This window comes from Cynocephalus volans, chromosome 5, assembly GCF_027409185.1.
Source record: "Cynocephalus volans isolate mCynVol1 chromosome 5, mCynVol1.pri, whole genome shotgun sequence".
Lineage (NCBI taxonomy): Eukaryota > Metazoa > Chordata > Mammalia > Dermoptera > Cynocephalidae > Cynocephalus > Cynocephalus volans.
In genome coordinates, this window is record NC_084464.1 from 89,986,523 (window position 1) to 90,001,906 (window position 15,384).

Genomic DNA, 15,384 nt, shown 5'->3' on the forward strand with positions numbered 1-15,384 from the left:
TTAAAAAAACATTCTCACCACAAAAAAAATAAAAAAATAAAAATAAGTTTTACACGACTTTAAATTATTATATCAGAATACCTAATGAGCAGTTTGTCAGCTAACTTTCTGAAGAGTTAAAATAAAAATAAGCAATGCTGTACTGTAATTAGTTGCCAAAAGAAAAAAAAAAATCAGAACCCCGCCCCCCCAGTGGTATATAGCTCTTATTGTCATATTTTGAAACAGATACAAAAAATGTGTTAAGACTTAGTTCAATTAGACTAATTGTACTACTAAATTAACAATGCAAAAGAAGAAAGTATAAAACTATGACCTTGTCAGCACTTCATTTTCATTTTTTTTTTTTTGTCTTTTTTTCGTGACCGGCACTCAGCCAGTGAGTGCACCGGCCATTCCTATATAGGATCCGAACCCGTGGCGGGAGCGTCGCCGCGATCCCAGCGCCGCACTCTCCCGAGTGTGCCATGGGCTCAGCCCAGCACTTCATTTTCAGATGGAATTCAACAGAAATTTTGTCCTATATGACTGACAAATGTTCAAGCAAAATTTAACTTTATAATCATATGAATACTCAAAAAGAGGAATGAGGTATAAAAGGCATCTTATTTAGCCTGTCCTCGGCCTCTTGGTGCTCAGAAAAAAAAAAGTGCATCTTATTTAACTTCAAAGTAATAAAAAGAAAAACTGCCAAAGGGAAGGATTAGCAATGAGCATAAGGATAAAAGCAAATGTAACCCAAGGAAGCAGCCTGCTCTGCCAAAAATATTAACAATTTTTTTCAACAGTGAACTTCTGAAAGCAGTAGCTGGAAAGCAAGAAAAAAAAAAAAGTAGCCAAAAAATGTCCTCCACTAGAGCCTACTGCCCCATGTTTCAACAAATAAAACCGTAACTTTTATTCCAACTTAAAACTCATGCTTACTATGTAATACTGCCCTTACAACAGATAACCAAATAAAAATGACTATTTTAAAATCTGAGAAAATTTGCTTTGAATGCTTAAGTTAATGGATAGCTATTACTTCTATAAGCAAAGTTTATTTACTTAAATAATGCAACAATTACAAAAATAAAAGTAAATTGATCAAGTTTGAAAACACCAGGTATACAGTGACATATTTCATACTTGTCTGAGGAGCAAATTAAACTGCTTTAAAACTGAAAAAACACTAAGTAGGAAGTAGTAAAAAGGGTACTTAAACTATATTATTTTATCTAAACAAGCACATAATTAGTGTGTTCTAAAAATCCAGAATTGTAGACACAGTTCTGATAGAAGAAATGTTTCCAAAGACAAATACGAAAATGTTGACAAAACATTATTAAAATCTCTAGGATCTAATTATTCTAGTCTCTAGAATCTAGAGATTGTAAAACAATTGGGACTCACACAATATGGCATATTTTTAAAATATCTCACTTGTTTGTGATTATCCCTAGAATACAGAAACATTGTTATACTTCTTACTTAAAAAAAAAAAGCTCTTTAAACAAATAATTCTAAAAATAACTTAGCAAAATCAACAACAACAAAAAATGAGTCAGCAGCCTTGAAAAAGTGAGATACTAGCAAAATAAATAACAAAAATATCTTAAAGGTACCAGGGCACATTTTTATTTTATGATTACATATAACATGCTACTTCAAAAAGGAGTTATCTAGAATCAAAGTAGAGATTCATTTTAAAACGTTATCCTAAATACTGATATAAAGGCAGTAACAGCACAGTGTTTCACTTTTTTTCCTCTTTAGTTTTTGGGATGTGTTTTCTGGATTTAAACAGATAATTTATACTGAAAAGAATCACAAGCTAAAAACTTACCGAAAATCATCCAAACTTAGGCTACCTCTGCAATAACAGATAGGTGAAATTATACAAGGAGAGGAGAGAGAGAAAGCCCAGATATTACACAAATTTCACTTTAGAACACAAAAATTTAAAAGCTTTAAAAGTTACACAAGTGAATAGCATTCATCTTTGCAAAGGGAAGAAATCCTTACAAATAACATGATGAAGGTATGAGAAATAAAGTAAGGCTATTTTTTGGGTTTTCGAGTATAAAGTCTAGATCATTAAAAAAAAGTTCTCAAAAATTCAACATGTCAGGAAATAATTCTGTATTTTTCTGCCCTTAGGCATACTATTTGTTTGATATAGTGGAAAGTATGCGGAGACCACACCACCAAAAACTTGGCACAAAAAACAAACCCATATTTTCCAACATGGAACTCGTGTCAATATTAGATATAAATCACACATGCTCCACATGTTTTTAGCTTGAGTATTCAAAAAATTATGTTTCAAGCTAAGAAGCAAAGTTAACAAAAGACCCCTAAAAATTAAAAAACAAGTTATGCTTTGTCTATACAATGAAACAGAGAACAAGATTGACAATATGTATTAAAATTTTACTTTTAAAATACAATTAAATAAAATGTAGACATAAAACATAAAAATATTTTACTAAGTCATTTAAGAACAAATTAGCAAAGCTACTCTAAATTGTCACCAAAAGAATGTTAAATAAACGCTTTTACTTATTCTACATAGGTAAATGAATCATTAAGTTATCACAGAAGCAGAGTCTAACAAGATTGATAATTAATATAATGTCAGGTTGATATAAAACAAATACATTTTGAAAGGCCATAATCATTACCCAGAATGAAAAGAACCCTTATTTCCTTTCTATTTTTTTGTTTAATAGTAAAGCCAATAAATTAGTGCCTCAATATGCTGAAGACATCTGGTGTTCTAAAAGTGGCAAAGAAAGCTTTCTGTCTCTGAAGTTATAAACTTGACTTACATTTAGCTACCAAGCAGGCTTAGATCACAGAACCACTTCCCCTTCAGTGGTCCTATATAGGCATTTCATTAAGCTCAATATCCTAATATGAGACTCCAAACATCGTAAATGTGTAAACAAGGATACATTCCACATTCTTCACAAGTATGCTGGGAAATTTAATCAAAGTCCTTGAAAAAGTATTCGAATGAAAAAAGACACATGTAGATTGGGCAAAGGATGGTACTTTAAATAGCATGGGTATGATTTTTGTTAAATGAAATCTATCTTTATGGTTATAACATATACCCTCAGGAAAAAAGCAAAGAAGTGATATTTTTACAAAGAATCATACAGATATTTTCCACACTTCAGAAAGGTTATTTCATGTATACTACTTCTACTGAGGCAATTATATAAGAATTAATATTCAACATTCAAGAAAACTCAAATCTATTCCTATAACACTTGGTTATATCAAAAAGTGCAATATAATCTCCCCATGGTTAAGGTTTTCAGATTTATGTTTACATAAACTAAAAAACTTCTCTATTTTCTGACTTATGTACTTCTCTCTTTGTACCACATCTCCCATTTATTATATGTTTATTACATACTAACTCAAACTGGAAGGTGTTGAGAACCATGTGACTATCTATTCTATAGATTTACAGATTTGATGTCTGTGTCAAATTCTGTACATATAACATTGTAAAAACAAATCAGGACATTAATTATCTGGTTTATAAAGGGATACAGCTTCTCTCTTCTGCTGCCTTTCTTTACATTATTTAACTGCACTCTAACATTTCCAGAGAGCCACAAAGGAAAGGAGAAAATCCCCTCTATTTTCTATCCAGTAAGTATTCTAACAAAGTTTTCTCTAAAAAAAACATAAAGCAAAAAACAAAAACTACTATCTAAAATTCTGAGTTATCTGCAGATTTCACCTATGCACGCAGTCCATAGTCTCCAATAAAATTGGTAATCAAGTATTAATATGTATTAATTATAAGATTAAGAAGGCAACAGTATATATATCATTAAAAGTTTTAGTTTTTCTTAAAAAGTTTCAGGCATTTTCAAGTTACTATATGTAGTACAGTTCTACAATTCATTAGTGAAATGTCTTACCTACTCATATAGCAATGGAACTACATATTCATTCATAAAAATAACTAATAAAGACAATGATTTATTACAGAATGCTGAGCATTAGCGAAACATACATATAGTTAAATATACCTACCTGTTGAATTTTGAATTGCGTGTTGGTGATTCTGCACCTCTTAAAAGTTGTCTGAAATACTTCAAAATAATAAATAACAATTATGATTTATTAAACTAACATTCGACATTGAAACATACTACTTTACCTTACTTCTTTCCAGTTTAAAGAAAAAGTTATTTAAATCAAGTGAACACAACCACAGTCAAAAAGTGTAAGGATTAAAGTATTGCAAATGGAGATATTCCTGCCATATGATTTCCACAGGTCTATAAATAATGTGTAAACCAGAAGAATGAGGTTTCTGTATCACCACAGTACTACAAAGCCACTCAGGTATACAGCAAATCAAGTAAACCAATTTGGTCCTAATCTATTGAGTCACATAAATATAAACATGGTTTCAATAGTGAGAATTGTTTTTACAATTAAATTTTAATCTCTATTAAGTTGTATAGGGAAAAAGGTATTTAGTTTGTTAATCTTGTTTTACTTTCCTCTTTATTTTGTTATTTGAATCATTCATCTAACAACATCAGAGATATTAAATTCTGTATAAAAATCCTCAAACAAGGTTAATATTTTGACTTACCTCATCACTGTGACAGAACATAGGGGTAAACACATTCTCCAAGAGAGAAAGAACATGTTCATAAGCTTCAAAAAGACATCTCATAGTTTGAAGTTTCACAACATCTACGTATGGGCCTTCAGCAACTATTTAAAAAAATTCTATTGTAGAAATTATTTATGAACAGCATAAATACATTATGTATTATAGTTTACAATTCACTGTAGTGAAAGAGCATACAAACAACACTAAAACTATGTTTTACAGAAACCCAACTGCAAAAATCACACCAGAATGAGAAATTAGAACAAAGCTCTGGTTCTGACAAATATTTATGTGGATTGTGAATAAGTTTCTTCCTCAAAGCTTTCGTCTTATTATAAAATAGGATAATAGCTGTCCACGTACCTCACACAGCTGTTTTAATAATAAACAAAGAATACATGGCAAAACTCTTGAAAACTGTAAGAGCTATAGAATTCATTGTTATTATCATCTTTGACTTACTTCTTTGAATCTCTTCTACAATGAAGGGATCAAATCTAATTTTGTCAATACTTTCATCCAAACAATATGTTTTATAAATCTTCTGCAATTCTTCATGGAGAGAGAGCATTTCATCATTCGATAACTCTGGTCGCAAAATTCTATCATTAAATTCCTCTAACAAATCAGGGTAAGTAGAAGAAAAAAATAAATTATTTTAATATACAACTATTCATGAAAACTTCATATTCCCATTCTACCGGTAGCCAATATTAAAAGTAGCAATTATAATTTAATTCATCATTTTAAGCTTTTTAAAAACATTTAATTGAGAATACTCAGATGAAAAAGAAATGCAGTCAACCAAATTTTTATATTTTAATATAAAATGTATAAATATGAGGATACTTCCAAAAGTTTGTGGAAAAACAGAAGTGAAAGATAACACAAATCTTTCCATGAACTTTTGAAAGTACCCTCATACATGAGTAGAAACACAAATTTGCTAAAATTTAGTATAGTAAACACATTTCTAAATTGCATTTAAAGAACACATTGTATTAATTTCTTATACCAAAGATCTTTTAACACTTTGAAATCTGATTTACTAAGTAACAATGAAAATGAAGACTTTTTTAGTTCCAATCAATGTTTTAAAACAATATTTCCCTCATCGTGGAGGCTACAGACTAGTTAGTGGTAGAACTAAGAGTCTGAACAAATGAATCTTTTTTTCTAAAATGAGAGATGGTAGCATTAGGATAGCCCAAATATTGACTTTTTTTTTCATTCCAACAGGTGTTAATAAGGAGTTTACCCATTAATTCTGAATTACTCAAACTGAAACACAAAGAGAAAAAAAAAAGGAATTAAAAAAAATGAGCTGGGACAGAGCATATAAGATCTATGGGATAACAGCATATAACTGTCATTCCATTATGACAATACACGATATAATTAGAGTTGCAAAAGGAAAAGAATATGAGGCAGAATATTTGAAGAGATAATAGCCAAGAATTTTCAAAATTTATGAAAGACACCAACCCAAATATCCAAGAATCTTAGTAAAATCCAAGCAGAATAAATAAAAAGAAAACTATACATTACAGTCAAATTGCTGAAAACCAAAAAAAAAAAATTTTTATAAAAGCAGTCACGGAGAAGAGGGACATATTATATGGAAAAACAAACATAAGACTAGAAGCTGATTTCTCACTGAGAACAACTGTCCAGAAAACAATGGAAGAATGACTTTAAAATGCTAAAAGAAAAAAACTATCAACCAAGAATTTCATATTCAGTGAAAACATCCTTCAAAAATGAAGACAAAGTAAACATCTTTTCAGACAGATGAAAGCTAAGAAAATTTACCTCCAGTAGATTTATACCGCAAGATATGTGAAAAGGATTTCATTCAGCAGAAGGGAAACGATACTAGAAAAGTACTGGAAAAGTACTGACTACTTAAAGAAGAAATAACGTACTGTGGGAATTAAATATGTACCATATAGAATTAAAATATATGACAACAGGGGGACAATAGTCAAGAAGAGGATAACATGAGGTACACTGAGGTTCTTAAATTGTTCCTGAAGCAGTAAAAAAATTTTAAATGAAGATTGTGATAAATGAAAGACAGATACTGTAATCTCTAAGCAACCACTAAAACAAAATAAGAAAATATAACAGATATAAAAAGTCAATAGAAGAGATAAAAAGGAATGCTAAAAAATATTCAAGTAACCCCAAAAAAGGCAGAAAAAAAGGAAAAGAGGAACAAACAACATACAGAACAAATACAAAACAAACACTAAGGCAGAAGTCCTAACAACAAACATACAATAATTATATAGTGTAAATACACTAAGCACACCAATTAAAAAGGAAAGATTATCAAACTAGATTTTTTTAAAAAGCGAAATCAACTATATGCTTTTTGTAAGAAATACATTAAACATTTTGGATAGAAAAAGATATACAAGTGTAAATTTAAGTATAAAGAAAGATGGCATGGCTATATTAATATTAAACAAAGTAGACTTCAAGACAGAGAATCACCAGAGATAAAGAGGAGCATTTTATAAAAGGATAAATTTATCAAGAAGATATAACAATCTTAAATATGTCTGTGCCTCATAATAAAGTTCAAAATGCCTGAAACAAAATTAACAATACTAAAGGGAGAAATAACAAATTCATTAAAAAATCAGAAATACAGAATATTTGAACAACACTATCGATTTAACCTAACTGACAGTTAGAAAACACTGCTCACCATAACAGAATAGTCTCCTCACATGCCCATGGAACATTCACTAAGACAGACTATTTAGATGGGCCTTAAAACAAGTTTCAATGAATTCCAATGGACTGAAATCATATAGAAACTGTTGTTTGATCAGAAAACTATTAAATTAGAAATCAATCACAATAAGATCTCTCAAAAAATCCACAAATGTTTGTAAATTTAACAATACACTTCACAACAATCAAGGGTCAAATGATAAACCACATAGGAAATTTTTTAATATTTCAAACTGAATGACAATTTTTTTAGTATTTCAAATTGAATATACAACATATCAAAAATTTTGGAACTCAGCTATAGCAATCCATAGAAGAAAATTTATAACTTTAAATGCCTATATCGCAAAAAAAAAAAAAAAAAAAAGAAAGATGTATAAATTAATCATCTATGCTCTAGCCTTTTAGGAAAAGTACAAAGTGAACTCTAAGGAGAAGAAAGGAAATAATAAAAATAAAAGTAGAAAATCAACAAGTCAAAAATATTAATAAATTTGATAAACCTCTAACAACATATATTAAGAAAAATGAAAGAACAAATTACCAATAGAGGAATTCACTATAGCTCCATAATGAGGGAACATTAGGAATAACTTGATGACAATAAAATAGCTTGTGAGTTGAGATACAGTAAAGGTATTCAAATAAATTCAATAACCACTCATGATAAAAGCGCTGAAACTAAGAACAGAAGGAAACCTTCCCAATCTGATCAAAGAAATCTACAAAAAACACAGACTAATATCATACATAATGGTACAAAAAATAAATTATTTCTCCCTAAGATCAGGAACAAAATAAGGATGTAAGCTTTCACCACTTCAATTAAACATTGTGGTGAAGATCCTAGCCATTGCAAGAGGCAAGAAAAAGAAATAAAAGTTATAAACATGATAAAAGTAAAAGTAAAACTGTATATGCAAATGACATGATTGTGTATGTTGAAAATCCTAGAGAAATCTACAAAAAAGCTACTAGAAGTAATAAATGAATTTAGCAATATTACAAATTACAAAGTCAATATATAAAAATCCAATTCAATGTCTATATATTAGCAACAGTTTGAAAAATTATTTTAAATATCATATGCAAATCTATCCCAAAACATAAAGACCTACATTGAAATTACAAGACATTGTGAAGAGAAATTAAGACTGTAATAGATGGAAAAATATACCATGCTCATGCACTGGAAGCCAAAATAGTGTTCAGATGTCATTACTTCCCAAGTTGACCTCTAGATTCGATACAATCTCAATCAAAAAAATCCAGGCAGGCAGGCAGGCAGGGAGTGTGTGTTTGTGTGTGTGTGTGCGTGCGTGCGTGTGTGTGTGTGTGTGTACACATGTGTATGTGTTTGTGTAAATGGGCAATCTGATCCCACAATTTACATGGGAATGCAAAGAACCTGTAACAGCCAAAACAATCTTGAAAAAGAACAAAGTAGAAAGCCTTAGACCAACTGATTTCAACACTTAAGAGCATATAGCCAAAGTAATCAAGACTGTGAAAAATGGATCAATGGAAGAGAATACAATTCAGAAACGGACCCACACATACACAGTCAAATGATTTGACAAAGCTCTCAAAGAAATGCAAGATAGGAAAGAAATGTCTCTACAAAGTGAACCTCCACCCCTAATACTAACACAAAAATTATTTCAAGATATATCATAATCTACAAGTAAAAATCTAAAACTATAATACATCCAGAGAAAAACACAGGAGAATATTATCTTGACTTAGGGTAGGCAAAGATTTCTTATGGAAGACATGGAAAACACTAACCATAAAATTAAAAATTGATATACTGGATTTCATCAAAATTTAAAAGTTCTGCTCATCAAAAGACAGTATTCAGAAAATGAAAAGACAAGCCATACTCTGGAAGAATACATTCATAATACAGAAGATTGTATCCAGAATATATAAAGAACTCCTATAATTTAATGACAAAAAAAGAAATTTAGTAAAAAATAGGCAAAAGACTTATACACTTCCATAGGAAGATGATCAAAAGGCCAGTAAGCATATTATACTGCTCAACATCATGAGTCAGAGAAAAGCAAATTAAAACCACAAGATACCACCATACACCCCATAAAATGGCTAATACTAAAAAGATAAACACCACCAAATTTTGGTAAAGATGTGAAGAAACCAGAAAGTAAAATAGTACAACCACTTTGGAGAACAATTTAGCAGCTTCTTATAAAATGAAACATATATTTATCCTGCGACCTAGCAACCTAGCAATTCTACATCCAGTTATCAAACATATTCCCAAAGAAAGCCTTGTGCAAGAATGCTCATAGCAGCTTTATCCAAAAGAGCCCAAAAGTGGAAGCAGTACAGAGACCTACCTATAAGGAGAATGGATAAAGAAACTGTGCAGTACAATGGAATACTACTCAGCAATAAAAAAAAGAGCAATCTACAGATCTACACAACAACATGGATGAATCATGAAAAGCATGACCCTGAATGAATAAAGCCAGGCACAAAAGAGTTTACATTATGTGATTCCATTTATATGAGAAAATTGTACAGCAAAACTAATCTGTGGTAAAAGAAACCAGTGATTGCTTTCGGCAGGAGTGGGGGCAGGAGTGTCTCTTGGGAAGGACCCTAAAGGAACTTTCTGGGATGATGGAAATGTTCTTTATTTTGATAAACATGTAAGTTACATGGATGTACACATGTATAAAACTGATCAATCTGTACATTTAAATTCTATAAGTTTCACAGTGTAAATTATAACTTTTCACTGTGTAAATTAGAAATCAATTTTTTAAAGTTATATTTTAAAAAGGAATTAGATTCACTTAAAAAAAATCTTTTCATAGATAGTCCATAAAGTTTCTCATAAATCCGGTAATCCATGTTGTTATGGAGTTTACAGTCAAAATAAAACATTTCTATATCTGATTATTTAATCAAAATAATTCTTAATAAAAACTGTGACAAAGTGCTACTGATATGGGCTACTGGTTGGGTCTTTAACATATTTTCATTATACTGAATTTCCAGTAGTATTTTTTCTGCCCCTGGGATTTGACTGAAGTCAGTGATAGATTATGTTCCAATATGGAAAGGAGTACACATTTGGCAGAAACCAATAGGTACTCTTAGAATATCTAGCAAATGAAATTTAGTACAATGATAGATGGCTACCACAACATCAGATCTGATCTAAATATTCAAATACACTAAAATGTTTAAAAATGACTTTCTAGTGAAATACAAAAGTAGGCCTCACCCACAGTCAGACAAAACTGCAACACATGTACTGCTCCTTCTTGTTTCAGAAAGTTCATAAAACGAAACAAAAGATCTTGTTGCTCTCTGATTTGCTTCAATTCTAATTTCAGCACCTTGATACAATATGGGAGGAAGAGTAAGTTAAAGCTATATAAATGCATTCTAAAACTGTTTATTATAAAAAATAATGTTATGGCTGAAAATACTTACAGATGGCTTCTTATTTCTAGGTTCTGCAAATTTTTGCAAGAATGGAACCAATGGGGAAGCGGGTTCAGTAGCTTTTTCAGGCTTTGAAGAAACAGAATTATTAACTCAGTAAAATTCCCATTCAATTTGACATGAAAATCAAAATTCAATGCAATCTGAAGTGCTTTCTAATATGTTCAGTACTCACCGGACTGTCATCTATGAAGATTATAAGCAAATGATTCACAGTATCCTAATGGAAAATAATAAATATAGGTCAAAATAATTCCATTACTGTATTCTGCCCAGAATTCTTAGAACTTTTATCATATTATAAAAGTTTCTAGAAAAATGAAGACACAAATGGAGCAGTTGCAAAGTATCTGCACTTATGTATTACATAGAGACTTATTAAAAAATCTATAATGCATGTTCTAAACCTTTGTGAAAATGGGCAAAGAAAAGCTATTCTGACTTTTTGACATCTAAAATGTTTATAAACTACTTCTGTTTCTTCAAAATCCTACTGGATCAAAGGTGGAAGCATCCCAAGTGTCTGTTGATGGATGAATGGATGAGCAAAATGTGGAATATACAAATAATAGAATATTACTCAGTCTTGAAAAGGAAAGAAATTCTCACACATGTTACAACATGGACAAACTTGAGGACATTTGGCTAAGTGAAATAAGACAATCACAAAAAGACAAATACTATATAATTCCACTTAAATGAGGCACCTAGAGTAGTCAAATTCATAGAGAAAGAAAGTAGAATGGTGGTGGCTAAGGGCTGGGGAAGGGAAAAATGAGGAGTTCTTGTTTAATATGGAGTTTCAGTTTTTTAAGATAAAGAGTTCTAAAGGTGAGTAGTGGGTGGTGGTTGCACAACAATATAAATGTATTTTATACTGGCTAAGCATCCTTAATCTGAAAAATCCAAATTCCAAAATGCTCCATAATCCAAAATTTTTTGAGCACCAGTGTATACTCAAAGAAATGCTCATTGAAGCATTTCAGATTTTAGATATTTGGACTAGGGATGCTCAACTAGTATGTATTCTACAAATGTTCCAAAATCCAGAAATATCCAAAATTTGAAACGCTTCTGGTCTCAAGCATTTCCGATAAGGAACACTCAATCTGTACCTCTGAAATTTACCCATAAAACTGTTTAAGTCAGCAAATTTTATGTTTAGTATATTTTACCACAATTAAAAGAAATGTTTTAAAAATCTTACTGGATCAGCTAAGAAATCCAAAGAAGGAAGGAACACAGAACCAGATAGGATTTCTCTTATAAGTAAGGTCAGAGATCTGGAAAAAGAAATAATAATTACATATAGTGACTTACATTAGTTCTTAACTTCCAAGTAAATATGAATTACCTCAGGATCTTGGTAAAATGCAAACTATAATCCTATAGTTCTGGGATGGACCCTTCTGCATTCCTAATAAGCACCTAGGTCATGCTACTGGTTCACAGACCATACTTTGAACAAGAACTTGGTGGCCTTACTCGGCTAAAAGAGAATACTATTTAAGAGGAAAAAGGTGTTCCCTTAGCTGGAGCGACTTGGATGACATCTGAAAATACTACCTGCCTAGTAATATTTTAAATGTTTAATATATTTCTAAATTAATGTGTAAGACTTATATGCTTAATAGTATAATACAATTACCTTTTAGTCATAATATTTAAATTAATATTATAAACTAGTCTCAAATAAAAATGCTTTAATTAAAATATTAAAATAAATTATTTTTAAAAATAAAATAAAAATTTAAAAGAAAATAAAGTAATATTTAAAGTACATCACTAATAATAAACCATGATTTCTCCTCTAAGGACTATTAGAGAGAGAGTAATAAGGTAACTTATGGAATAATCTAAACATACTCCTGCCAGAACAAGGGACAGTAGACTAGATAATCTCTAATTATTCTTCCCCACTGGATATCTTAAAATCCAAACTTATCTGTATAATTTGTCCAAAGTGTTTCTGCCTATAAGAGTCATAATGTGTATGTCTTTAAAAAGACACACCAGAAAATAAAGTATAATGATCTCAAATAAGAAAATTAATTTTATTCATATTTATTTTCAATGTCCAATATTAGTTTTCAAGAAAAAAGTCTTAGCAACATAACATACCACAAATACTTAACACCTAAATTGGCATTTTAAGACCTGATAATTTTTTTTTTCCCAAATGAAAAACTGTTCACATTACAGACTAACCTCAAGTATTAGCGTACTCCTATTATTATCAAGAATAGCAATATACATATGCATGGTATACAAATACTACAGTGATTTTTTTCTGGTCTATACCTGCAGTCTGTTGCTTTAGGAGGCAAAATATAAGGAAAGAGTAGTTCGGTAAGTTTCCTTAAATACTGTAATTCATCTCTTCGACTTCTCAAAGCCACATGAAGCTCTGGACCATATTCTTCTAAAGCAGCTTGCTGTAAAAACTCTGTATTCTTTACTATAAATAGAGATACAAAATAAATATTGAAACAAGTTAAGCAATATTAAATAACTTCAGCCATTTCCACTAACAAATACAAGAGCATCTAATGTAGTCATTCATTTCCTAACCCCTCCTTTCTTTCCTACCGGGAAATTTTTCAAAAACAGGGTTTAAAGAGAGAAATTCCTCTTTGCTGTAAGTCTGTTTATTTTGCAATAAATTGGTAGAGACCCTTTTCCCTTTAGCAAACAAGAATTTAAGGTCTTGTCGCTACAAAGTATATAAAATACAGCAAGTTATTATTTTAAAGTTGAAAAAAACTACAGAAGATGTCTTCTTGCACACACATGGCTTCTGTTATCAAATATTACATCTTGTTCATCCCCTGCAAAAACAAAAAATACTCTACTCAAAATTCTTTAATTGCACCTACTTTCACAGCATTTTATAAAAGCAATTATAGAAACTGGCTTCCTTGCTTAAGTTCTGCATCTTCTGTCCAGAGCACAGGACACAGAGGTGCAAAACTACGTAAGTTAAAAAAGTCTGTGAACAAATAGATTTCTTAATAAATATTAACTGATGATAATTATAAAATTTATAAAATTATAAAAATTATACTAACAGAAAGTTTTTTTTTTAAAGGCCAGACACTGAACTAATATTTTAAAACTTAAAAGTAATAATATTTATTCCTTTTTGTAGACCATAAAAGACTAAGTAGAAAAACAAGTCACAAGTCATGCTTTCCCCGTTTCTTCATTCTGTGATGAATTTTAAAATCATGGAGTCTGTGCAAGTAATCTTGACTCTAATTCAATGGCATTTATTTTTTTTAACTATTTCCATCTATTTTTATTGAAAGAGAATGTAAGCATACTCACAAAAGAAGTCAATATATGCATTCTAATAATGAGTACTAAGAAGGAAAATAAAGGTTATCTACACTTGATGTACTAAAGCAGGACTGGCAAAGGATATAATTTTTACAAGAAATGCATTTTAAATTATTTGCCAAGCTTTCCCCCCGCCAAGAATTTGGGGCATGAGTCTTTTAAAAACTTATAAGAGTTAGAGCCCAATGTTATAACACCTAGGACAAGGGTTTAGATTCCCACACCAGGCAGCCATCAAAAAAGAAAAAAAATTATAACAAGAGCATGGGATTTAAAATCAAAAGACTAAGCTATGCTAAGACTCAGCTATACTTCTTTACTGATATGATTTTGAACAAATGATATAATCCCTTTGAGTCTTAAAATCCACATCAGTAAATAGTTATTAAATAATTAACACTGAAAAGTCATCATACAAAACACATAAGTAATTATAATATTTGGTGTGATTAGCATTTACACATAACATATAAATTAAATCACTAGATTGGAATCTACTCAACATCTGTCAAACGTGAGAGATTTTTGTACTCCTAGGTAATAAGAAATTAAAGGGATCAGACAAAACATAATAAAAGGGGAGGGAGGAACACCTTAATTGGGAATATAAGCAAATAAGATGCTGGAATACATGGCGTGGATTAATCTCCCCTAATCACCAGTTTATCTAATGCCTAATCAGACAGCAGTTTCCACATCATAAAAGGAAAGGTCCCCAGAATCTATGACAAAGAGATATGTTCAGGTTTAAAGACTGGAATAAGGTCATTCTGAACAATCATTAATGAATTTAAATTAAGCCAATGCTTCTACTGTGTATACATATTCAATATTTCTAAGAGTCACGGATGGAAGTACTTACATAGAAAAAAAAACTTTATAATCCCTATTCTCAAGAGGCAGACTAAGCAGAGAACATCAAGACAGTAATGATAACTACAGATTAAGATATGAACCTTTATTTCCTGATTTATATACAAATATGGGGCCAAAAAATTTAGAAAATAAATTCACACATTAAAGAAATGAAAAATCAAAAAAATAAAGACGTTTTTTACAAGCCTATGTTTTTTACAAGCCTCACTGTCATAATACTTAGAACACTGGGATCCTCGGATAAAATTAGAGCTCTTCTTATTTTCTGACCTTTTAATTCTATGGATTTCATTAATTACAATGTTATC

General features: G+C 30.5%; 1 protein-coding gene across 22 annotated transcripts in view; it reads right to left on the reverse strand.

The window, feature by feature from the left end:
• Positions 1–15,384, reverse strand: part of SNX14 (sorting nexin 14) — an 88,388-nt gene that overhangs the window by 35,665 nt on the left and 37,339 nt on the right. For 18 of the 22 annotated variants that reach the window (XR_010023702.1, XM_063098161.1, XM_063098151.1 and 15 more), the window contains 9 exons: positions 13,163–13,319; positions 12,069–12,144; positions 11,037–11,081; positions 10,850–10,930; positions 10,638–10,752; positions 5,096–5,251; positions 4,610–4,734; positions 4,039–4,097; positions 1,826–1,852 (listed from right to left, as the gene is read on the reverse strand). Coding sequence is in view for 21 of the 22 variants with exons in the window: in XM_063098161.1 (XP_062954231.1) it covers positions 1,826–1,852; positions 4,039–4,097; positions 4,610–4,734; positions 5,096–5,251; positions 10,638–10,752; positions 10,850–10,930; positions 11,037–11,081; positions 12,069–12,144; positions 13,163–13,319 (841 nt within the window). In the remaining variant the exon portion in view is untranslated. The remainder of the gene's footprint in view (positions 1–1,825; positions 1,853–4,038; positions 4,098–4,609; positions 4,735–5,095; positions 5,252–10,637; positions 10,753–10,849; positions 10,931–11,036; positions 11,082–12,068; positions 12,145–13,162; positions 13,320–15,384) is intronic. The other 4 variants (XM_063098155.1, XM_063098163.1, XM_063098154.1 and 1 more) reach the window with 1 other exon arrangement.